This window comes from Pseudorasbora parva, chromosome 3 (assembly GCF_024679245.1).
Source record: "Pseudorasbora parva isolate DD20220531a chromosome 3, ASM2467924v1, whole genome shotgun sequence".
NCBI classification, from domain to species: Eukaryota; Metazoa; Chordata; class Actinopteri; order Cypriniformes; family Gobionidae; genus Pseudorasbora; species Pseudorasbora parva.
Window position 1 is genome coordinate 28,037,169 of NC_090174.1, and position 25,067 is coordinate 28,062,235.

General features: G+C 38.3%; 1 protein-coding gene across 2 annotated transcripts in view; it reads right to left on the reverse strand.

The window, feature by feature from the left end:
• Window positions 1-24,754, reverse strand: part of dmrt1 (doublesex and mab-3 related transcription factor 1) — a 52,075-nt gene extending 27,321 nt beyond the window's left edge. The window contains exons 1-3 of one of the 2 annotated variants that reach the window (XM_067438275.1): window positions 24,277-24,745; window positions 23,541-23,721; window positions 13,478-13,635 (exon numbers count right to left, since the gene is read on the reverse strand). In XM_067438275.1, the coding sequence (XP_067294376.1) occupies window positions 13,478-13,635; window positions 23,541-23,721; window positions 24,277-24,468 (531 nt within the window). In that variant the 5' untranslated portion in view covers window positions 24,469-24,745. Of the gene's footprint in view, window positions 1-13,477; window positions 13,636-23,540; window positions 23,722-24,276 lie in introns of both variants that reach the window. The other variant, XR_010904348.1, reaches the window with a different exon arrangement.
• Between the last annotated feature and the right edge of the window lie 313 nt (window positions 24,755-25,067).

Consider the following 25,067-nt stretch of genomic DNA (forward strand, 5'->3'; position numbering starts at 1 on the left):
GAATAAATCATATTTGAAAACATTAAAATAAAATAAAAAATGTAAAAATACAAATATATGCATATAGGTATATGCAGATACATACATGTATATGCAACTTCGGTGAGGATAAGAAACAAGGAGCACAAGAGAGCAAAAAAATAAAAATAATTCAAATAATACATGAAATCAGGTACAGTGACGGTCCTAAACCGGGTCTTGAGTTCTACTGCACATTGCATGACACATTCATCTCAAGAGCACTGAAAGCACTTGATAAAACCAAGTCTTTACACTCTGTACATGTGACAATACGAACCTCTAGTCCGAGAAAGAGAAAAAAAATGGCCAGTATAGGTTATGGTTGACCTCCTGCCTAAATTGCTTTATTTCTTGCTCTCTTTTTTCAAAATAAACTGCAACACACTGCTCTGGCAAGTTTTCTTCCCTCTTGTGAAAACTTTAAAATAAGCTGTCTACTTGGCAGCACAGAGGCTATAGGGTGTTTTCAATTTCACTTTTATGGAATTTGATTTCTGTCAGCCTGTAATATGTCACCATTTACTGTCCACCCCGTCACCTCTTGACAGGTTTATAAACTGTTATTTAAACAATGTCAGCCTCTTGTATTGCCTATGACAAATATAATACAAATTGAACTGTATTTTTTCAGTACCCCACCAATACATACATGAAATAAAACAAGGTGGAAAAAAGCATGTGCCACAACAAGCAAGAGACAAACACTGTGTCTGTGCCAAAACATTTGCAATGCTACTCAGCTATTTCCTGGCTTTTCTATGCCACTCTTAACCTACCATAACACTTACATCCAAATAAGTGGAATTAAATTCATGCATCATTCACCGTCGTTCCCTGTGATATGATCTCTATCTCAGGTATGAACATATCTAGGCAAAAATCTGGTAACATTGCATAGGGCCTGCTTAGGACAGCTTCAGCAGTTTGAAAGTGCATTGTGATCCCCAATTCATTTTAATACGATAACTTCTCACAAAAAATGATGGACGGGCCTGCTAGCATTGTTAGATCCTGAGCAGCACTATTAATGAGGGCTGGCTGGAGTCCTTTACCTCCCTGAGTGAGCTCTTATCTGGCACCATCAGCTGTCTGGATCCTCTACGCAACCCTCATATTTTCATTCTCCACCTGCAGTGCAGCGGAGCCCCACTCACTGGAGGTGGAAGAGGGCGCGAGATGGACACACTAAGATAAAAGCCAGATGAGGAGGAATAGCTCCTCACCCTGTTACTTCCTTATCAAATGAACCCTAATAAAGAGAAGAAGCTATTATGGAAAGTTTCATGGAACAAGTTATACTTTTGTAAATGTAAAGGAGAATACAATAATGTCCTACAAACACTCCATCATACCAACAACTGTGAAGTTTCAGAATTACAGAAAGACACGATCTGTTTCAAAGATAAATCCTGCTAGATGACGTGACCATTTTCTTAGGTTCATTGTTCTTACAGAGACACAAGTCTCTCACTTCTGTTTCATGCCTTTATTTTCTTAATATTTTTGAAGGTAAAAACTTATTCTTTTCGGCATGACAACCCAAACAACCTTCAGGTCTAATAATCTGATATTTTTATCTTAACGGGTTACTTTAGCGATTTAGCATTAAGCTTTGTATCAGTAGAAATCCGGAAGTATATTCGAATGACCCTTCATATCCCCCTGAGACAAGAGAATTATGCATTTAACTTCTGAAAAAAATCCTGCAATGATGCAAATATCGTCATTTTTCTACAGACTACAGCCAGTAGTAGGAGCTAGTTCCGCATGTTTTCAAACCTTCCATAGGGGATGGGATCGCACTCACAGTGCTCGGATCGGACAGCTGCGGGCATTCATGTAAACGGAGCGGTGTGGAGCAAAGTGAGTGTTTCAACTTTTCAGATGAATTCCTTTGAAAGTTAAAGGGATACTAAAGCCTAGTTCACACTGCCCGATTTTTGCCCCGATTTTGAGTCGCCGACAGGTTTTGTGAAATCGCCGACAAATGCCCGAGATCACAGGCAAATCGGTGCTCGTGCACGCGAGTGACAATCACGCAGTATGAATTATCAAAGACGCGATCAGAGAGAATCGCCGACGAGTCGCCGACGCCGGTGAGATATTTGGCATGCTAAATATCTGGACCTGTCGGCGATTCAAACTCCTGCTGTGTGAACTGCGTTCTGACTGAAAATTACACCGACAGCCAATGAGAGAGTGAGATACAGGGCCGCAGGAGGTTCAAGGAGGAGTTATAAAGCAGAATTTCAGTATTTTAATAGATATATTTACAATTCTATCAAACAGAAACAAAGGCCAAACATTTGCACATCCAGCCACAGCAGCAGCACATTAAATAATTATTTATTTACCTCAAAATGTCTTTGCAGAACAAAATCCTGGCTCCCTCTGTCTCTCCAACAATTTCTTCCGCCATAATCTTTTTTCTTTTTCTCCACAAATCAGCGCACATACAATTTGAAGCAAACTTTGTGCAGTTTATCATTTTTAATAACAATTCCAAGTCTCGCGCGAGAACTCCGGTCTGACGCACGTGTGATCTCGCGTTGTTTACTTGTCACATCGCACGTGTGTTTGGGAAACGTAGTTTGCACACCGGAGAGCGAGAGAGTTGTCGGCGATTCTTCCTCTTGTTCAGTCATGCAGTGTGAACTCCTCTGTCGTCAAACCATCGTGCAGTGTGAACACAGCAGTGACTGAATGATACCCCAGATAGTCATGCAGTGTGAATAGAGCAGTGACCCGACGAGTTTGAAAATCGTGCAGTCTGAACTAGGCTTTAAACGCTTTTTCATATTAAACTGTTATTCGCTTAACTAAAACGAGTTGAAACATACCTCTTTTGTCTGAGTGCGTGCTCTTAATCGTTCTGACGCAGTGACGATCTGATAGTATTTACCTTAGCCCACTAAGCCCAGTTCATTCACTATGGTACCAAACAGAGATCAAGTTAGAAGCGACCAAACACCTCCACGTTTTCTCTATTTAAATACAGTTACACGAATAGTTGAACGATCAAGTATGGTGACTATTCTAAGCAGATTAAAAAAGATAACTATAATGTATGGCGGAATAGCACTTCTGAGCAGGGCTCGCAAAATTTCAAAATCCCTGCTTTCGGGCAGGCCCCTTGAGCAGGGTGCAAACTACGGGGGAGCTAGGGGGAGCTCGGCTCCCCTAAATAAGACATGGGCTCCCCTGAAAACGTGATTTGTGAAATTTTGGGGGGTCTCAAAAAATATTGAAACGTGTTATTTTGAGGTGCAATGTCAGTTTTGTGTAATGTAATCATCGTGGATTATTGCATGTAAAATTGCTAAAAATGTATAATTAATTCATGCATGATGGCGATTTAAATCTAATTCACTTCAATAAAGATAACTATACATGCTGTTCTTGTCATGACCATCAAGGTGTGGTGGCGCCGTGGTGCAAATTCCACTCATGTTAGTTTTTTCGACGAATCTTTGCGTTGACATGTACTGAACTATGTCAACGCAAAGATTCGTAGAAAAAAACAAAAACGAATATCCACTTCTTGATCTTGGATTTCTGGACGAACAGCAAAGGAAGCTGACCCCAGGCCTCTGTGGTCAATTCTGTGTTAAGGCATGTTATTCCCATTTATGAATTGTGGCTGGGTTGATATAGGTATGCGTGACTATCGATGTCTTAAGCCTAGTTGATCTTGAAGTAGATGTATTAACTCCAACAATTAGCCGAAGTGAGACATGTTTTGCTGTGAGAGCTCACGAGCAGCTGATACTGAGCATGCGCGTGTAACCGAAGGTAGCGGTTCTCGGATCAGCAGTACAGAATCGAAAACCGTTTCTGTCGGATCCGTTTGATACTGAGAACCGATGAGCCGATGGGCTGCGCATGCGTGTTATTTATTCAGAGTTTTAAGTGTATAAAACTAATCACGTTTGGAAACATCATAACAAAGCTGTCTTATCATTGTATTATTTTAAAGTTTGGAAACAATGGATTGTAAAACGGTCAAATTAAACATTTATTTATTTTATCAATAATGCATGATATTTTCAGGAACAGCTTTTTTTTAATTTAATTTCTCGAAATGTCGATACACATTTTAAAATGTAATCAAAACAGTAGGTTTGATATAGACTACATATTCAGATTGCAGCAGTTCGCAGCTCAGCACACACACACACACTGATACAGCGGTTCTCGAGTCAGATCGACCGGGTTGCAACAGTTTTTGGATCACCAGTACAGAATCGAGAACCGTTTCTATCGGACACGTTCGATCTTTCGGACATGTTCAATTTTGAGAACTGGTGAGCTGAGATACTGAGCATGCGTGATAGCGTCGTAACCGAACTGTTTCTCTCGGAGTGGGACAGCTGATGCTGATAATACATGAGCACGGGTGAACTGAGGATTTGTGTAAGTATGTTATGTCAATGTAAGTTTATTTAATCTGTGTAAAACATCAGTGTTTGCATGACAGTGGCTGTATTGAGTGCTTTTGCAAAACATAAATGAAAAAATGTATCCAAGATGATGATGATGATATCAATAATAATTATTACTATACTAATTTTTTATTAGAAATACTTTATATGGATGTGTTTGAATGTATTTTCATCCGCAGGGATGATAAAAATGACGTCATTACGTAAAGATGTAAAAGAACCGGTGATCCGTTTTTTTTAAAGGACAACTCCGGTGAGAAATGACCCTAGGGGTAATTAACAGATGGTTACCGAGTAGATCGTTCTCTGGGATGCGTTTTCATGAAAATCGAATGTAAAGAGTTTTATCTCTAAAAACAGATTAGCTTATAACGCTTGTCTATGGGGCACAGGGTAGACACAGGGTGGTAAAATTAAATCGCTAGTTAAAACCACTAACAAGGCTCAAAATAGCCTCACACTAACACGGTAGCATAATGAGGGTCCCTACATTAAGCATTGAGAACTTTGTAAGTGTACAAACAGTTTAATAAGAAGATACTTTATAAACATAGTGCCTTATGCGTTCGCGGACAGGCGCCATCTTGGAAAACAGTCTCGACGAATTGATCCACGAGCGCTGTTCTAAGTGAGCTGGTCGATAGGAATTAAGTTTGTGAAATGTAATAACATGGACATTTTTATTTATTTATTTTCTCTGTTGTGTTCAGTGTTTTCTTCCGTAAACAACGGACCATATGAGATTCCAAGTCACAGTTCATCACTTAGCACAGCGTTCGTGGCTTGATGAGTCGAGACTGTTTTCCAAGATGGCGCCTGTCCATAAACACGTAATGTACTGTCTTTATAAAGTATCTTCTTATTAAACTGTTTGTACTCTTACAAAGTTCTCAATGCTTCGGTTTGCATGTAGGGACCCTCATTATGCTACCGTGTTAGTGTGAAGCTATTTTGAGCCTAGTTAGTGGTATTAACTAGAGATTTAATTTCACTACTCTGTGCCCCATAGACAAGCGTTATAAGCTAATCTGTTTTTAGAGATAAAACTCTTTACATTCGATTTCCATGAAAATGCCTCACAGAGAACTATGGAGCCAGAATGGTGACTTTAAAATTTGGCATCACAAATTAAAATTGTCATTGAAAACAAAAGCAGAACTGAAAAAGGAAACAAGGGCTTTGAAACATTTGCATTGAAAACATTTGTATTGGCATTGAAACAAGTATTGGCACTGAAAAAATAAAATTATTAAAATATTACAATCGTATTCTTTTATTGAATTGGGATTTATTTGTATTTTTCAATGACAATCTTCAGATTTTTTCTTCATGTCACTTTTTCAGTGACAGTTTTTTTTTTTACAATGTCAGTTTTTTTTCAATGTCACTGATTTTCAGTTTCAACTTTCTGTCACTGTTTTGGCGTGGAGAGGGGCGGGGTCTGAGGGGAGGGGTAAGTAGAGCGTAGTTTGCATATCATTTGTATATAGGTATACTGAAGCCGTCACCAGCTCTGAAGCCGCATGACTAATGTCCAGTTTACCGGGAACTTCCAAGCCGCAAGTTTAAGTCTTTTTTTATATTTTTTATCTGCCATTTATACGTTTTCTCGTGCAACCTGGCCGGCTTGGTTAACTTTTAACGGCCGTTATGCTGTTTTGTTTTTTGCGACGTCGACTGGAACATGTAAATTACTAACATTAGCCGTGTTGGCTAACTTAACTGTGGTTAATGCGGCTGTGTAAGTTACACTACTGACATCCCCAACCACACACACACACACACACCGGAGACAGACGTTACTCCTAGGGCCGCGAGTGTGCTTTTATCTGTATTTAATTTGCTGCTGCACAAGACCTCATAAACGTGCTAACGCAAAACGTTCAGCAGTATCACACCAGCACAGCAGAATCCAGTGCCGTCACATGAGCACCATTAAATACAGATAGAAGCACATTCGCGGCCCTAGGAGTTACTGTGTAACGCTGCGTTTAAGCCGAACTAGCGGCTCTCGTGTGTGTGTGTGTGTGTGTGTGTGTGTGTGTGTGTGTGTGTGTGTGTGTGTGTGTGTGTGTGTGGTTGGGGATGTCAGTAGTGTTACACAGCCGGCGCCCTGCTGATTATCATGTCAGTGTTAACGTCACAGGCTATGTTACTGTTAGCCACTGTTGTGATGTCCTCGACAGACACCTAACGTTAATTAATTTTTTCCAAACCGGACTTTTAGCCTTATTCTGTGCATATGGTGACCGGTGTTTATATTTGACCCTGCATTAACCACAGTTAAGTTAGCCAACACGGCGTTAGTAATTTACATGTTTCAGTTGACGTCGGGGGGAAAAAAAACAGCATAACGGCCGTTAAAAGTTAAGCAAACCGGCCAGGTTGCACGTGAATAAACATGTAAATGGCAGATTAAAAAAAACAGACTTGCGGCTTGGAAGTTCCCGGTAAACTGGACATCTGTCATGCGGCTTCAGAGCTGGTGACGGGTTCCAGTAAAGTGACGCTCGGCCTACTGCTTCAGTATACCTATATGCAATGATATGCAAACTACGCTCTACTTACCCCTCCCCTCAGACCCCGCCCCTCTCCACGCCAAAACAGTGACAGAAAGTTGAAACTGAAAAACAGTGACATTGAAAAAAAACTGACATTGTAAAAAAAACTGTCACTGAAAAAGAGTGACATGAAGAAAAAATCTGAAGATTGTCATTGAAAAATACAAATAAATCCCACTACAATAAAAGAATAAGATTGTAATATTTTAATAATTTTATTTTTTCAGTGCCAATACTTGTTTCAATGCCAATACAACTGTTTTCAATGCAAATGTTTCAATGCCAATGTTTCCTTTTTCAGTTCTGCTTTTGTTTTCAATGACAATTTTAATTTGTGATGCCAAATTTTAAAGTCACCATTCTGGCTCCATAGAGAACGATCTACTCAGTAACCATCTGTTAATTACCCCTAGGTTCATTTCTCACCGGAGTTGTCCTTTAACCGGATCATTGAAACGAACTGTCCGAAAGATCCAGTTCGCGGAAAAGAACCAAACTTCCCATCACTAGTAAAAAGTCCCGCCTGAAACATCCTCCCTCACATCTCCCCCTTCCCCCTATTGACAGAAATGAGAGAGGGAGTGGGAGAGGTACACAAGAATTTGAGCCTTTAAATGGGATTCTTCAGTTACACTCTCCGGACAGTGACAAATTGGCATTAAATGTTTCCACAAAAAAAAGTTAAAATTCATTTTAACTTAGAAATGGAAAACATTTATAAACTATAAAACAGCTGTGTTTAAGACTATCTGTATAGCCTTCAAAGGGATGTCCAGCCTAATATAATTTACATCCTCACCCTTTATTCAAATATTATAAAAGATTTGTTAAAGGATTAAGATATTTGTGATAATGCATTGCAACATGCCAAATTCTGCAGTCACAATTATTAGCAAGGTTGTCATTCAAATTATAAATGCATGCAAAAACAAGAGAGAACCATTACCTGGGTTTCCATCCAAACGTGAAGCAAATCTTTTCAAAATTTGCAAAACAAAGCATGTTTTTCACTAAAAAGAAATTGGTGCATTTCCATCTAGTTGTTCGAGCGGATGGCAGTAGTATTGGTACCCTAGTAACAACAGTAAATAAAACACTATCAGTAGTAGAAATGGCTATTTTGAATAACTTTTGGCCCACTACTGTGAATTCTTAATACATTTTTAACAGAAATAAATAAAAACAACTCTTGCTTATTAACTGGTTAGTTCACCCAAAAATTAAAACTCTGTCATCATTTATTCACCCTCATGTTGTAATCTTTTTGTTCTGAGATACCACTTTGCCACATCAAAAAATGTATAAACAGATCGTAAAACTAATCCATATTGATTAAGTGGTTTAGAGACTTGCCCGCTTTATATGTTAAATTGATTTAATTTTTAGTTTATTATAAAAAAATTTATATAAAAAATATTGATCAGTGAATATAAACAGAAGCTCAACTATATTTGCTTGATGCTTAAAGGTCCCGTTCTTCGCGTGTTTTCGAAGCTTTGATTATGTTGATTATTATGTACAGTGTGCAATATAACATGAGTTCATGTTTCGCGTGTAAAAAAACACAGTATTTTTCACACAATTTACTTATCTATACAGCACTGTTTCCTCTGTCCTAAAAACGGCCTGATGATTTCCTTGTTCTATGAAGTCCCTCCTTCAGAAACACGCAATGAGTTCTGATTGGACCAGCGCTTCCCGTGTTGTGATTGGACAGCAGCTTAGCGCACTTTGCCCGGAAAGGTCCTGCCTCTTACCATAACGGGGAGATGCAAGAGCTGAATGCACGCTCTTCTCCACGTGGGAGAGCAACAAGACCACGCCCCCTATTTTGCGTGTTCTTGTGGGCGGAGGGTTAGTCAACAAACACTTCTAGTGACGTCATTACATCCCTGCACTTCCTGCTGTAGTCCAAACTGGCCGTTCGCTGTAGGCTTTGAAAGGGAACTTCTGTTAAATAAAATATCTCGCTTGGCATTGAACTTTGAGCTTTATAATTTTACAGGTATTATTTATGCTCTAACAGCAACATTACACACTAACTAAAGTTTGAAAGATGGAATCGCGAAGAACGGGACCTTTAATCGTTGCCCTGCACTATTAAATTTATGTATATATATCAGTGCTACAACTACACAGTTTAGAACATCATCTATATACAATACTGATCATACATGTCACTTAAGACTACCGCTTGCGCATTATAAGTTGACCCAGAGATCGGTATGAATGACGTCGCCATAACGATCCACCATCCAGTACGTATTGGATCTGATCCAGCTACATCATCGTGCTACAGGCAGCAGCGAGGGGTGTCTCCCCTTTTCTGTTATCCAGGCGAAACACACAATGACGCATTGCCAAGATGGCATTGGCCAGCTTGTCACTACTTTATGCTTCAAAACTGCACTTCAGAATCCTATGGGTGACATCACGGACACTACGTCCATATTTTTTACAGTCCATGTGTGTAACAAACAAGAATGAACCTCATTGGTTCTTGCATGTCAATCGAACATGCTTGAGCTTCCGTTTATCATAACTGATTTGTTCATTGATGCATGTTGATGCATGAATAAAAAAATCATGAAATAATTTCATATGGGTTGGTTTTGATCTTTATATGAATTTTTTGAAGCGTCAAAGTGGTAGTTGCATAGCTGTAAATGGAGGGGGGAAAAAAACTCAGATTTTGTTCAAATATATTTCAAATATATTAATTTGTGTTCTGAAGACGAACGAAAGTGTTATGGGTTTGAAACGACATGAAAATAAATGACGACAGAATTTATTTTTAAATTAAATTATTTAAAAAAAAGCAAAACCAATAGCTAATGAAACCAAAAACAATAAAACAAAACTAAACTAATAGTTTTACTATGCCCGAAATGAAATACTTCCCTACTATATAGTATGCGAAAAAACAATACGCCAATAAAGTAGCATGTCCGAATACATAGTTTTTCGAAAAGCTTGATTGACACTTTACTATCCCATGAGGCCACAGGAGGGAATTTATGAATGGAAGTGAAGCAACGCAACGCAACGCAACTCACGCAGGTAGGTCACGTGACAGTAACAACATGGTGGATGTAGTACGTCCGTATTTTATTCATACTACATATTTTATTCATACTACCTAATTTTATTCATACTACCCACATTATATCGAACGTTGCAAAGTAAATTCATATTCAATACTACTCACAGTACACGATTTCGGAAGCAGCGGTAGTTTACTATAAAACATCAAAAGAATCACATCAAATTTCCTTCACTCATCTTCCAAATAGTTAAATCAGGCAGAATTTAAGTCACTCCCCTTCTACAGAGCTGTGCTTAAAAAGCAAAGCTGTATCTTCATATGAGCAATGTCATTAACCTTTGCAATTCAAACCCTGGGACACACTAAGGAGATGGAGGCAGTGACCCTGGAGCAATATGTCGCCATCAGGGACCCAACTGCACAAATATGCTGAAATATGGCCCCATCACTGACGTGTGTATATAACACTCAGCAATGACTCCCTAGAGAAATATAGATTTAATTTACTTCACACTTGAGTAGATCGGATACAACAGGATACAACATCTGATACAACAGGGATACTTTGCAATATAAATCAGATTCCATATACAAAGGCTGATCTCCATATGAAAGCCATTTTATATCATGGTATGAAGACACTTTCTTATGTCAGTGAGCCTTGGCTGATTAATAAGGGCTTGTAAAACTGTTGCAATGTGATGATGGTATATCAAAGTTGAACGGGCCATGACTTTGAGGATGCCCTCAATTTCATGCTGTCCAATTTGATATCTTCAAACAGAAATCTTCAGACTTGTGCAGCATAGTTTGACAGAGACAGTGCCCACACTGGAGAGTTGCTGCCAGGAAAGATTCTTGTTCCTGGCATCAGAAATGCATGGTTTGCATCTGACTCTGAGGGAAGCTGATAACTACATCTGAATATAACTTAGTGTTAAATTTCTAATCATACAGTTAATATGTTAATGTTGCAACAATCTCTCTTGTGACAAAATGGAAACGCAGCCCCCTCTTTTCTGCACTATTTCCAGGTCACTAATCAAATAAGCTAATTTGTCAGATTTCATTGAAGAACAAGATTATTTTTGGAGCAAAAAGGGGACACATCAAATACTGAGAAATTCTGAAATTCATATTGACTTTGCAATCAAGCTCAATTATATATGTGTAATGTATTATTATAAAATCATTACATAATATGAAGGCCTTTTCTCCAGTGGTGTCTCAGATGTTTTAAGCCACTGTGTGTTCTATAGTATACAGTTCAAAGGTTTAGACAAAACAATTTCACCATGGCTGCATTTATTTGATTTAAAAAATACAGTAAACCTGTGAAATCTTAATGCAATTTATAATACCTTTTTTTATTTGATTATATTTAAAAAAAAAAAAAAATCCTGTAATGTCAAAGCTGAATTTTCAGCATCATTACTCCAGTCTTCAGTCCTGTGATCCTTCTGAAATCATTCTAATATGCTTATTTGGTGCTCAAGAAGCATTCTTATTATCATCAATGTTGAAAACAGTTGTGCTGCTTAATATTTTTGAGGAAACTAGGATACAACATTATTAGAATTCTTTGATGAACAGAAAGTTCAAAAGAACAGCATTTACTTGAATAGAAATCTTTGCTTCAGCATCTGTCGCTTTTTAACAAATTCTTGCTTTCAAATAAAAATGATCTTACTGACCTCAAATTTTTAAACGTTAGTTACACCAGCAATATATTATGCTACATTAAACATTTGTAATGCAACTACTATAACCAGAAACTACTTTTAAAAGGATATTTTACTGGTAGAAGAGTGAGAGCGACAGTATAGCAGCATGATTAGAAAACTGGAAATATGTGATTTTATAAAAATATATTTAGCTGTTATTATAAAACAAAAACACTTATTGAAAGCATTGCTTATATAGAGTGTTTGATATACCAGTCTTCTTGTGATAGTTGTACAATGAGGATAAGGGTTAAAAACCTCCAATGACAGAATTAGTTGCGGTTCTGGCTAGGGGGAGCGGGGAAATGTAAACAGCATATAAGAGGTGTAGCATGGCATGAAATCTCCACACCTTCCTGCTGTGTTTGGCCAGTGGTTTGGAACGATGGCACAAGTATTATCACTGTACACAGAGGACAGAAGCTCACTACAGCTTGCCAATTTCAACAAGCCAGACGGGTCCAATGACAGCAGCCCCTATCAACACGGCTGCAACACACTTAATCACCTTATTACCGTGGCCCGGGCTACATGGGACGCAGACTGGGTGAGTGTGGAGGTGTGCGCACCATGCTGGCGTTCACACGGATGTTTGCTTGTGTGCTCATGTGTGGTACTGTACGTCTAAAGGGTTGGTTTGACGATACTATAGAGTAGGGGGGTTGAGTTTGGGGTCAGTACACTCTTAGAAGAAAAGGTTCTAGAACCTTAAAAGGTTCTATCGGAGCTACGTAGTTGGAACCCCTAACAGGTTCACTGCAAAAAATGCTTTTCTTACTTAGTATTTTTGTCTTGTTATCTTCCAAACATCTCAACATTCTTAAAACAAGAAGTATTAACTAGACAAGCTAAAGTAATCATATTATTTTGGGAAAAAATAACTCAAAATTAAGAAAGTTTTTGCTAAGATAAGAAATGCATTTTTTTCTTTGATAAGAAATGCATTTTTTTGTTGCAGTGTTCTATATAGAACCCTTTTTAAGTGCCAATAGGGTTCTTTCTTGTCATTATAGAATCCTTGTAGCATAAAAGGGTCTTTGGAGTATACTCAACTATACTTCTAGATATAACCTTTTAAGGGTTCCAAATACGTAGCGCCGATAGAACCTTTTCTTCTAAGAGTGTAGATTAATGCAAAATAAATGAGTTGTTTTTGAAAGTACAAACTAAAAAAAAGAAATTGTAACAAAAAAATGTTACGAATACTTCCTGTTACTTTTACAGTGATGTAACTGTACAGTAAAAAACTTTATTGTAAAAAAAAAAAATACCATAGCTAATGTGTAAAAAACTATTTTAATGAAATACTATAAAACATTATGAAGTAACATTTTCCCCCAATGTGAAGCCAGAATAATTAAGACAAATGTAATAATTAGCAGGAGAGGTGCAATGTTTTTTAATGCTTAATCATGCTGTTAAAAATAATCAGTTAAAATAATGCAAATAGTTACTGGTTACAAACACACAGTAAAGGTTCCTGAAGTCGTGCAATTTGGACTAGGAAGCTTAGAACATATTATTTGTACTAAATAATATTTATAGGTATTAAGCTACTCAGTCCCATTAGTGATACTATATATATATATATATATATATACACACACACCGCTATATATTAGTATAGAATAAATCATGCATAACATTAATTTAAAACCTGAAAGAGGAGTTCCATCTATTCACCTGGTATTGCTGATAGTTGTACAGGTTGCTATAGTAGGACGCGTACGGTGTGGGCTGGTAGAGGTTGTAATAGGAGGAATCCACCATCAGCTCAGATGGACCCTCAGTGTGCCCTCTGCTGGTCACTGCAGAGCTTAGAGCCAGCATGGAACGGCTCTCTGAAACATCAGACAATGTTTTTAAATCAACCAACTAACACATACTCATTCCAAGCTCAAACTTAAAACTTAAACTTAAAAACAAATTAAAAATGTATGTAAATATATTTTAAAAAATCATATTTTATATATATATAAAATATATACAAGACATTTGCTGAGCAAATTATTCAAAAGCTTTAATGCATGTAAAAAATACTTTCTGGGACAAAAAGGATTTTACATTTTACTGAACTAGATTTGTGAAAATATTGGATTTTTTAGACTCATTTCAGACTAAAATGAAGTGCCCAAGAGACACTCACATTTTTGTAAATGTTAAAGTTTCCAAGGTATAAAAAACATGCACATGATCAACAAATGCAAAATTCAGTAATGATTCAAAAATTCTTTAGTGATGGTAACGGCATTGGCACAGATTCACAGCAATATAAAATGCCAGTTTATGAGAAGTTATTTTATCAGCATGCGTGTTATGTCATGCGTCACTTTATTTCTGACGACAAATTCTGAAAACCACCAGTAACTCCTGCTTCATCTATCAGCAACCCAACAGGCAGCTGGCTAAATCACAGAGCATAGGCAGCCTTGACCTGTCTGGTATCCAACTCCTTCCTTAGTCCTATCGGAGATCCCAGGAACAGGACGTTTCTCGTCAAACACAACAGTCCTTTGCAGACATGGTCTGGCACAGCACAATCACCATCTCTGCTGATAGCCTCCCCCCTCTTATGAGAATGGATGCGCACCTCACTGACCGCACTGTGTTGAGGAGGTTGGCAGAATGGAGAATAATGGGACGGTTACACGATGTTCATGGTCATGGTTCCTTTAGCTTTTCCTCAACCACTCACACAGTGGATAGTTCAGGGGGTCAAGACGGACTTATCTCTTTGTTTTCCCATGGTAAAGTGACAAAGGCCTGATTCGCAGACAGAAACCTCCTACAAAGAGTTGAGCTTAGATCTTATTTTAATAAAAGAGGTGTCAATTGATGGACAAATTATGAGAATACAGAACAGTAATACAGAAGTAGTAATGAAAATTGTGATGCTACGCTGTTTTTTAAAACATTTTCAATGCTCTTATGATAATATAATTTGATAGCATGCCTTTCAAACACAAATGTTAAATGGTTTTGTTGTAATTAAAGAGCATATTGTAGGTTAGAGACTCCAGTGAGTCAGTGTATAGAAAAATAATGTAGGACCTAGATTTTCTTTAAAATATACTTATAAATACGCTTTATTGAGTCGTTTTTGAGAAAATTCTTTACTTCCGCATCTAAAAAATGCGCAAACCGGAAGTGACATAACGAGAGGGAGTGCGGTGACTTTCAACCAGGAAAACAATGGATAGCAATGGCAGTTCGGACGCTGTGGAAATTATAAATGTTTATTAATACTCATATGGCAGACCACAGCCATGCAATTATGACACACAATAAGGGACAGGCCAGGATTAGACAGAGCAACGATTAGAGGAGACGATTTGAATTGTTGTGTGAGGAGAAACAGTGGAAAACAGAGCAGGTGAGACAGTTGGCTGCACAACAATGTCACAGGCTAGATCTATGAGTATTATTATGCTATAGCTCAGATGCTGCAACCATACAGTGCTTTTTTACACACACACACATACACACACACACACGTTGGTCTATGTGGTTTACAGGGACTCTCCATAGGCGTAATGGTTTTTATACCGTACAAACCGTATTTTCTATCCCCTTACACTGCCCCTGCCCCTAAACCTACCCATCACAGGAAACATTCTGCATTTTTACTTTCTCAAAAAAAACATCATTTAGTATGTTTTTAAGGCCATTTGAATTATGAGGACATTTGATATGTCCTCATAAACCACATTTATAGTGTAATACCAGTGTAATACCCATGTAGTTATACAAATTTGTGTCCTCATAAACCACATAAACAGGCTCACTCACACACACACACACACACACATATGCACGCGCGCTCTCACTTCCTCTCTGGTTCTTTCTGTTGAAAGGGCTGTTGTTCTATGCTTTTCAACAAATCATTTGCACACAAGTAATATTTTCTATCTAAAGCTAGCAGCAACATGAGTCTCTGTTTTGAGTCTCCAGTTAACGCGAATGCTCGTGTGTATGTGTTCGTCCTGATCGCCTCAGTTTCGGTGCTCAGTTCACGCGGTTTCTCCAAGCTGATCGTCTGACGGATCCGTGACCGACCGTCACACTCCGCCGCGGCCTAGCCACAGACAGTATAACATGTTATTGTGATCCTTTATTCACTCATTCTGGGTTATGGGTTTATTTTGTGCCGATTCACCTTCGATAGTGTGAGGATGTATGACGTTTTGAGTATGTATTTGAGTGAACGATGTACATATGTATACATGGCTTGAATAAAATATGGATACATTATCAGCACATAATTCCTGACTTTTTTTTCAAAGTATGAGACTATGCATTTGTGTTTATGTAGCCTACATACTTTGTATTAATCAATGTTGAAATTGATTAATGTAAAAACAATAACCAAGAAGCATTGCGTGTGAGTGTTTAATAATTTAATATTATTCTTTAACTACATGAGTATTGCATCACTATTACTTCATCATATCGCTGATAATCCACGGTGTAAAGTGAACACACACACACACACCGCCGCGTGTGTCAAATCAGATGCAGAAGAGAAGTACCGTCTCTTCACCTGCACAAAACGCCACAATGCAACTTTTCTAACTTTTTTTTTAGGAAACCTGTGGACTCAATGACCCTCATCTTGGGTAGAAACGGGCGGATATGTTGGAGTAAGATTATGCTCACACTCCTCTCAGCACCTGATTATGAAGCTGTGCGCACCTCTGCAGTGTACGCAATACTTGCCCTTGATAAATGCTGCGGCTGAAAACGATCATCATTAGAATAACACGCCCCTATATATTCAAGTCTCCGCCTCCCCCACGCCCTCATTTTACGCCATGGACACACAGAAGACGGCAAAGAAGCGAAACTTCTCCGACGTGGAGATCAGGCGCGTCTCAATCATCTCACTAGTTCAGTAATCAGGGCACTGATTAGAACATACGTCAATGGGCTGACTCCCTGATCAGTGCCCTGACTACTGAACTAAGGAGCTGATTGAGACGTGCCCATCGAGACCATCACCAGGGAAGTGGAAAAAAAACGAAATTGTTTTATTTAAGTGTTAGAGTGGGATTAAAGGCGCCCAAAAGACAAAATATGGACCCAAATTACGAGTACTGTTAATAGTGTGGGGGTTGAGAAGCGCACTCCAGCAGTTTAAAGCCGTTTGGATGAGATATTACCATCACTGCATTATTTTACAGCACATGTTTTGAAACAATTGTATTGGGGTGTACGATATGATGATGATGTGATGTGGAGTAGCCTACCATTCATTCACATTAATAATTGCATGACAATTTGTAAGATTCTTTTTATTATTATTATTATTATGATTTTTATTTTTAATGACGCTTATTGTTATTTAGAAGAAGAATGCCGTTAATATCTATTATTATTGTTATTATTATTATTATTATTTAAAAGAAGAAGAATGTCATTTTTATTATTTTGTCAGTCTGAATTATTCAGTCCGTGCGCAGCTGCCGGGCAGGCTCGCAACTGGAGGAATACATGCCTCAAATGCTTTGGTAGCCTATAGTCACACAAATTAAACATTGAAGTTCATGTTGCACAAAAATAAACACTGAAGTTTGTAATTACTATTTTGTTGTAGTTGTTGTTTTTTACAGTGGGTCATAATATAGCATATCTTTGTCAGTGTGTTTTGTGGTGTTAGGAATTGTTCTTCTGCGCATTTTTGCACTAACTCAAACGTGCGTACACCACCTCCTGAGCTGGCGTAGGATTTGAGCGTGCCGTACGCCAACGTCCATATTGATGAATCTCAAAGTCACCGTGGGTTTGGGTGTACGCAAGGTGTACGCTGGAAATTTGGTGTACGCACTTTTGATAAATGAGGGAAAACTACCGAAAATACACTGATTACTACAGAATACCAACCTATTCTGCACTGAGGCAATGCAGAGCTTGGCAGACGACTCCCTCTCGTGACGTAATATGACACGATGTTGAAAAAAACAGCGTTTTTTACAAAAAGCCAACGAAACGGGCACTTTATCTGCTAAATTTGTGCTCTTATGTCTTTTAAAAACATTTTAAATCCTGCATTTTCATATGGAATTTTCATACAAAGTTATATGTTCATCTAAAAAAAAAAAATGTACCTGCAATATGCTCTTTAAGAAATTTTACTAAATACAAAAGCTCCTAGTAGACATACAAGCTAAGTGAACAAAACCTTAAAATTGAGGGTTAAGATTATATTGCATGACAGAAATATTTTCTGAGACAAAAAGTTTTTCTTTCCTTTTTCTTTATATTTCTAGATTTGTGAGAATATAGGTTTTAATTGTTGACTATGGTCCTTTGAATTATAAAAAAATAATTAACACCCAAGGTCATAATGCATTATTTTCTAATAACTGATTGAAACGGACTCAATTACTCCACTTATCCTATGGGTACCACACTTCAAGACATTGTTCAGATGTGTTTCAAGAGATTTGTCAGGTTTGTGTCTTTAAAACTCTTGTGTAGGCTTTCATGTTATTTTTTGTATTTAGTACTACCCTCAGTTAAAGGGTTAGATCACCCAAAAATAAAAATTCTGTCATGAATTCCTCACCCTCATGTCGCTCCACGCCTGTAAGACCTTTGTTAATCTTCGTAACACAAATAAAGATATTTTTGATGAAATCCGAGAGCTCTCTGACAGCTATATAATTAATACTTTCAAGGTCCAGAAAGGTAGTAAATCATCATTAAAATAGTCCAAGTGACTCCAGTGGTTTAACCTTAATTTTATTAAGCGCAAAAACAAACAAAAATAACTTTATTTAACAATTTCTTCTAGCCTGTGTCAGTTTTAAATTAAACCATGATTTACTCACCCTCAAGTCATCCTAGATGACATTCTTCTTTCAGACAAATACAATTAGAGTTATATTAAAAATGTCCTGACTCTTCCAATCTTTATAATAGCAGCTTTTGTTTGGAAGTCCATAAAAGTGCATCTATCCATCATAAAAGTAATCCTCACGACTAGGGATGTCCCGATCAGGTTTTTTTGCCCTCGAGTCTGAGTCCGAGTCATTTGATTTTGAGTATCTGCTGATACCGAGTCCCGATCCGATACTTCTATAATACATAAAAAATTATGTATTTTAATTGAATTCCTTATTTTAACATTCAACAACTCTAACAAACAGAGCACTGCTGTGAGGTAGCTTGAACAATCAAGTGATAAATAAACAAATTCTTCACTTTTGAATTTTAGTGCAACAGAAAATATAAAAAAGTCTGGGACCGGAGTTGCGCAGAGCAGGAAGTACAATGGCGATATCAAAAGCACACCCATACTCTCACAGATGCAGAATAATTAATTATGTTGGTGTAAAATAAACAGTTATGGAAATTAAATTAAATTAAATAATCTGCTCCCAAAAAAAGTCTGTTAGTGCCTCAGTGACAACTTCACTCAGAGAAGACGTCGATCTCAGCTGTCAATCATGACATTACACAGCCGTTTTTATAGCATCAAATAACTTACTAAAACTAAACTTATTTAAAAAACGAACACTTGAAATGAAATCATTGTGATGATAACTGCCTTCAATGACATAAACTAACTTTGGGGAAAAAATATTTGAAGTGTAATTTGATTGAAGTGTAATTAACAATGCTTGAATGTTTTTAAAGGTCTAACAGTTTTTAGGTAGAGAAATTGAATAAAGTAGGCTAATCAAATGTAAAATAGCTGCATATTTAACTGTTTGAATTAAAGACTAATCCTTACAAAAGCTATTCAATCAAGAGCAGTGAGTGATTCCTTATCTTTTGTTTGACATTAAACAGACATCAGTAAAGGCTACTGCCCCTTTAAAACCTAATGGAAGGCTCTGCGTCGTCTTTCTCGACTGTATAAAGCATAGACCGTAAAAAATAGGTATAAAGTCCTCTTAAGGCATATTCAGATATGTCTGGCATATGTCTGCTTGGATACTCATCAAGATGGACATGTTGACATACTTCTTGTGTGAGTTGGTCCGTTTAAGCACAAGACTTTAAAGAGAACTCAATATTTGCGCGCTGTGAGACGAGTGCGCGCTTTCGGATGATGCACAGAGACAGATCAGCGCGAGCGTTCTCATTCGCGTCTTCTGGCGAATATACCCGGGTGATTACTGTGAAAATGACTGCATATATTTGAACATACAGCAGCACGGGCATGAATTGAACAAAGTTTACACAGATAGACTGTTTTGCCCATGTTTTTCTTTTATTAGCGCTGTTGTAATGTATCACTGAGGAGCCAGCACGTACAGAATCTACAGAAACATACATAAAGCATTATTTTCAAGTTACAACCCATATTATTGATGCGTCATCAGATGTGAGATGAACCGCGGTTTAAGTGCGCACCTTTTACACGGCACCCCTGCTCACCTCATCCCAGAATATACCCGAGTCCTGATCGGGATGTAATGTCTGATTCCAATCGAGTCTGAAATCACGTGATCGGGCCCGATTTCCGATCACATGATCGGATCGGGACATCCCTACTCACGACTATGGGGGTTAATAAAGTCCTTCTGAAGTATATAGATACATTTGTTTAAGAAATATATCCATATTTAAAACTTTACAAACTGTAATCTCTCCAACACCGTGTCTAGACCAGACGTGAGCGGCGCGATATAATGCGACAAAAGACAAGATAACCCATCATAAACAGTGTTGTCTACACTGGATGCGGCACGGCGCGACACGACAAATCCCTGACAGTAAACTGATGCCTCATTTTATTTATGACGTACTGACATGAAGGACAAACCCTTTGCAATGGACACTTAGTTGTGTCCTTTGTTGCGGTGCGACATGTCAACGGTCGCCTCCGGTGTAGACACACTGTACCTTCCGCTAACTGTCGTATGTGCGTTCCAGCATATGGCACTCTGGTGAAAATATGCTAGTTCTCACAAGAACTTCAACCAAGTTTTGTTTTGCTCTAACCTTACACGTTCATCACCAGAATGTCACTACACCTGTGTCCTACATCATACACTGGAACGCCAGTCCCTCGTGAACGTGCGTAGGACAACAGAAGTTAGAGATTACAGTTTGTAAAGTTTTAAATATGAATATTTTTTCATACACAAACGCAGGCGGACAGTAGTGGAGTATTTTTACTTTCCAAGTAATTTTATTTTTCATGTAAAAAAATTAAATAGAAAAAATAACAGTGGCCAAAAAGCATGGTTGGTTTTGGCCAATTACCTTCGGCCCGCCCCGTGGGACACGGCAGTGCTAGCCCAGCAACGTTGTAAAAACGTTTTTTTTTTTTTCACGCTGTGAAAAGGGCGCGATAACGTTTATATCCGACATATTTAATCCGACAGATGTCGGGTTTTTTCACGTTATAAATACATTTTTTCACAACGTTGCAGAAACGTTATACTTTGCAGTACTTATAACCATACGCGGAGTTTAGGGGGGGGGGGGGGGGGGGGGGGCTGGGGGGGTCACTGCCCCCCCCCAGACCAGAGCCAATTAATGCCTGCCTAGTGCTTAGAATTAATTTTTTTTACAGAATTTATATTTTCTCGTTTTATTTGTCTTATATTATTATTTCTGTGTGTAGAATGAGTAAGAAATGGCTAAATAATTTTTAATTACTGTATTTTAAAAAAAGAAACTCATTATCCCTTGCGAATCTGAAAGTATCGCGATAGGCTACGTGAGTGGACGCTCATCTCGTTCTGTTCTATGCGCCGCTGAATAAACTCACACTGCCTGTTGGCTCTGCCCCAATGCCCTAACCGAATGAAAGTGTAATTGGTTTGAGAAAGGGTGGGATAAACCTTTTCATGAACCCTTTAAACGAAAAATTTCACCATGTAAACCAGTGGTTCCCAACCTCATTCCTGGAGCCCCCCTAACACTGCACATTTTGCATGTCTCCTCAATCAAACACACCTGATTCAGGTCATCAGCTCATTAGTAGTGACTCAAAGACCTGAAATGGGTGTGTCAGTCAAAGGATATATGCAAAATGTGTAGTGTTAGGGGGGCTCCAGGAATGTGGTTGGGAACCACTGATGTAAACGACCTGACTGGATTACTTTTGAGTGTGTGTGATATAATACAACTTTTTTTTTAGGAAACCTGTGGACTCAATGGCCCTCATTTATCAATCTTGGGTAGAAACGGGCGGATATGTTGGAGTAAGATTATGCTTACACTCCTCTCACCGCCTGATTATGAAGCTGTGCGCACCTCTGCAGTGTACGCAATACTTGCCCTTGATAAATGCTGCGGCTGAAAATGATCATCATTAGAATAACACGCCTCTATATATTCAAGTCTCCGCCTCCCCCACGCCCTCATTTTATGCCATGGACACACAGAAGACGGCAAAGAAGCGAAACTGGAGATCGGGCGCGTCTCAATCATCTCACTAGTTCAGTAATCAGGGCACTGATTAGAACATACGTCAATGGGCTGACTCCCTGATCAGTGCCCTGACTACTGAACTAAGGAGCTGATTGAGACGTGCCCATCGAGACCATCACCAGGGAAGTGGAAAAAAAATGAAATTGTTTTATTTAAGTGTTAGAGTGGGATTAAAGGCGCCCAAAAAACAAAATATGGGCCCAAATTACGAGTACTGTTAATAGTGTGGGGGTTGAGAAGCGCACTCCAGCAGTTTAAATAGCTGTTTGGATGAGAAATTACCATCACTGCATTATTTTACAGCACATTATTTTTGTGGTGTTAGGAATTGTTCTTCTGCGCATTTTTGCACTAACTCAAACGTGTTAGTTTCTCAAACGTACGAAAGGTGTACGCTGGAAATTTGGTGTATGCACTTTTGATAAATTAGGGCCAATGTCCTGACAAGCTGGACACAATAATTTTCCATGACAATGATAAATTTAAATAGAAAAACTACCGAAAATACACTGATTACTACAGATTACCAACCTATTCTGCACAACCTATTCTGCGTTTGAAACGCAGTGCAGTAAAAAATACAATATTATGTTTTGAAATTTTGTTTTTCAAAAGAAGAGTTTTCCAAAGAAGAACACAGATAAAGTACATATACATGAAAAATAAAATTACTTGGAAAGTAAAAATACTCCACTACTGTCCGCTATATGTGCTTTATGTACACAACATTTCAAAACATAATATTGTACTTTTTACTGCACTGCGTTTCAAATTGAATATCATTTAATACTTAAATACATAAAAATGTAGTGCTGTATACTTTTAGTCAAGTAAAAGTAAATAAAAAATGTCTTAAGTACAAGTAAGAAAGTACTAAATGTTTAATGTAATTAAGAGTTAAAGGTAAAAAAAAAACATTTTCTTTATGAAACGTAGTGCAGTAAAAAGTATGACATTATATATTATGCTTTGGAATGTAGTGAAGTAAAAGTTTTCCAAAGAACAACACTGATAAAGTATATACTTGAAAAATGTACTTGAGTAGAAAGGAAAAATACTCCACTACGGTCCGCATCATTTCGCTTCAGACGGCCTTTATTAACTACTCAGAGCCGTGTGGATTACTTTTTAATGATGGATCCACTTTTATGAACTTCAAAACAGAAGTAGCCATTCACTGCCATTATACGGCTTGGAAGAGCAAGGACATAATAATATAACTCAGATTGTATTCGTCTGAAAGAGAGATGTCATACACTTAGGATGACTTGGGGGTGAGTAAATAATGGGCTACTGTTCATTTTGGGGTGAACTAGCCCTTTAATCAGCTAATTAATCAGGAGGGTTTTCTCACCTAGGTTGGTGGGAGAGGCGGTAGAACTGCTTGCCGTGGGTGATGACGGTCTGGAGCTGATAGTAAACACATTCACATCACCCATGACCTCGTTCTTCACCAGAGTGTCTGAACAGGACAGGTTAACCGGACAGCAAATGCCCATCTCTTCCTCCTGGGCCTGCTGCCTTCGTAAGGCCACCTAACAGGACAAAGATTGAACTCAAGGCCAAGGCGAGACAAGTTCACTCTCGAACGTATTAAAAGTATCAAACGACGTTTGAAATATAATTGCTGCAATTAAATTACTTAATACTTATGAAATAATTGTTATTCCACAGTGTTTTATTTCACACACACACACACACAAATATCGGCGCCAAACTGCAGCTAGCTGAAACAAAATCTGCACTGTTCAACAATGTAGCTACCAAAGGTTACTATGATTGTAAACAATTTATCATTGTTATTTGAACAAACAATCCAATTATTTGTAAACTCGACTGTTAACTGGAAAAACGGCTAAAATATGCGGTGGTGTTCTTTAAGTAACAAAGAATTTTAAAAAACGATAGGGGGAGGCAGCCACGTAAGTTAAATATAACTTACCAACGTTCGTTTAAAGTTGATAAACAACCCATACATAAACAAACAGTGCATTTAGATCACAAGAGAACGGAAGATACAACGAAAGAGGAAAACATTTAACTCAAATCAGACTCTAGTTGAACTTGCATGATTCCTAGCTCGTGTGTACCTGGGCTGCCATTACCCGCTGTCTTTCAGCGATTAGTCGGCATTTCTGGCACTGACATTCCCTCCAATTGCAGAAGCGCTTGTGGCCCTTTAGTGGAGAAACGATGCCGTGGTTCCTGCAGCGCGAACACTTGGGCATACGGGACGGCTTCCTGACTGACAGCGAGCCGTTACTCTGCTCTTCCTCACTCATCCCGACAGCTGGTAGTGACGGTCAGCCTCTTCTGCTTCGAATGTCACGCCAGCGGATTATAAAACGTTTATAAGGAGGGGGGCAAGGGTCTGAGGTTTGATACAATAGGCAATGTCTGGCGCGAGCACCCTGTGCATTCCAGCGCGCGTGGGAGCTGATGTTTCTTCCCACTGTGACTCCCCAAAATATCTCATGAAATCATAAGACAAAACAAAATTCGAGAGGATGGCAAAGCGTTGAAAGGGTTGTTTTATATGGGTGCCAGTCAGTTTTAGGCCTATCAAAGTAACTTAAAGAAAGGTGTCATGATAATTTACAAATAACAACAACAAAAGTAAAAATAATTTGAAAAAATGACTGCAAATTAATTAAACGTTTTTAAAAAAATGAAATAGAAAAAATAACAGTGCCCAAAAAGCATGGTTGGTTTTGGCCAATTACCTTCGGGCCCTCCCCGTGGGACACGGCAGTGCTAGCAACGTTGTAAAAACCCAGCAATGTTGTAAAAACGTTTTTTTTTTTTCACGTTGTGAAAAGGGCGCGATAACGTTTTTTTATCCGACGTATCCGACAGATGTCGTGTTTTTTTCACAACGTTG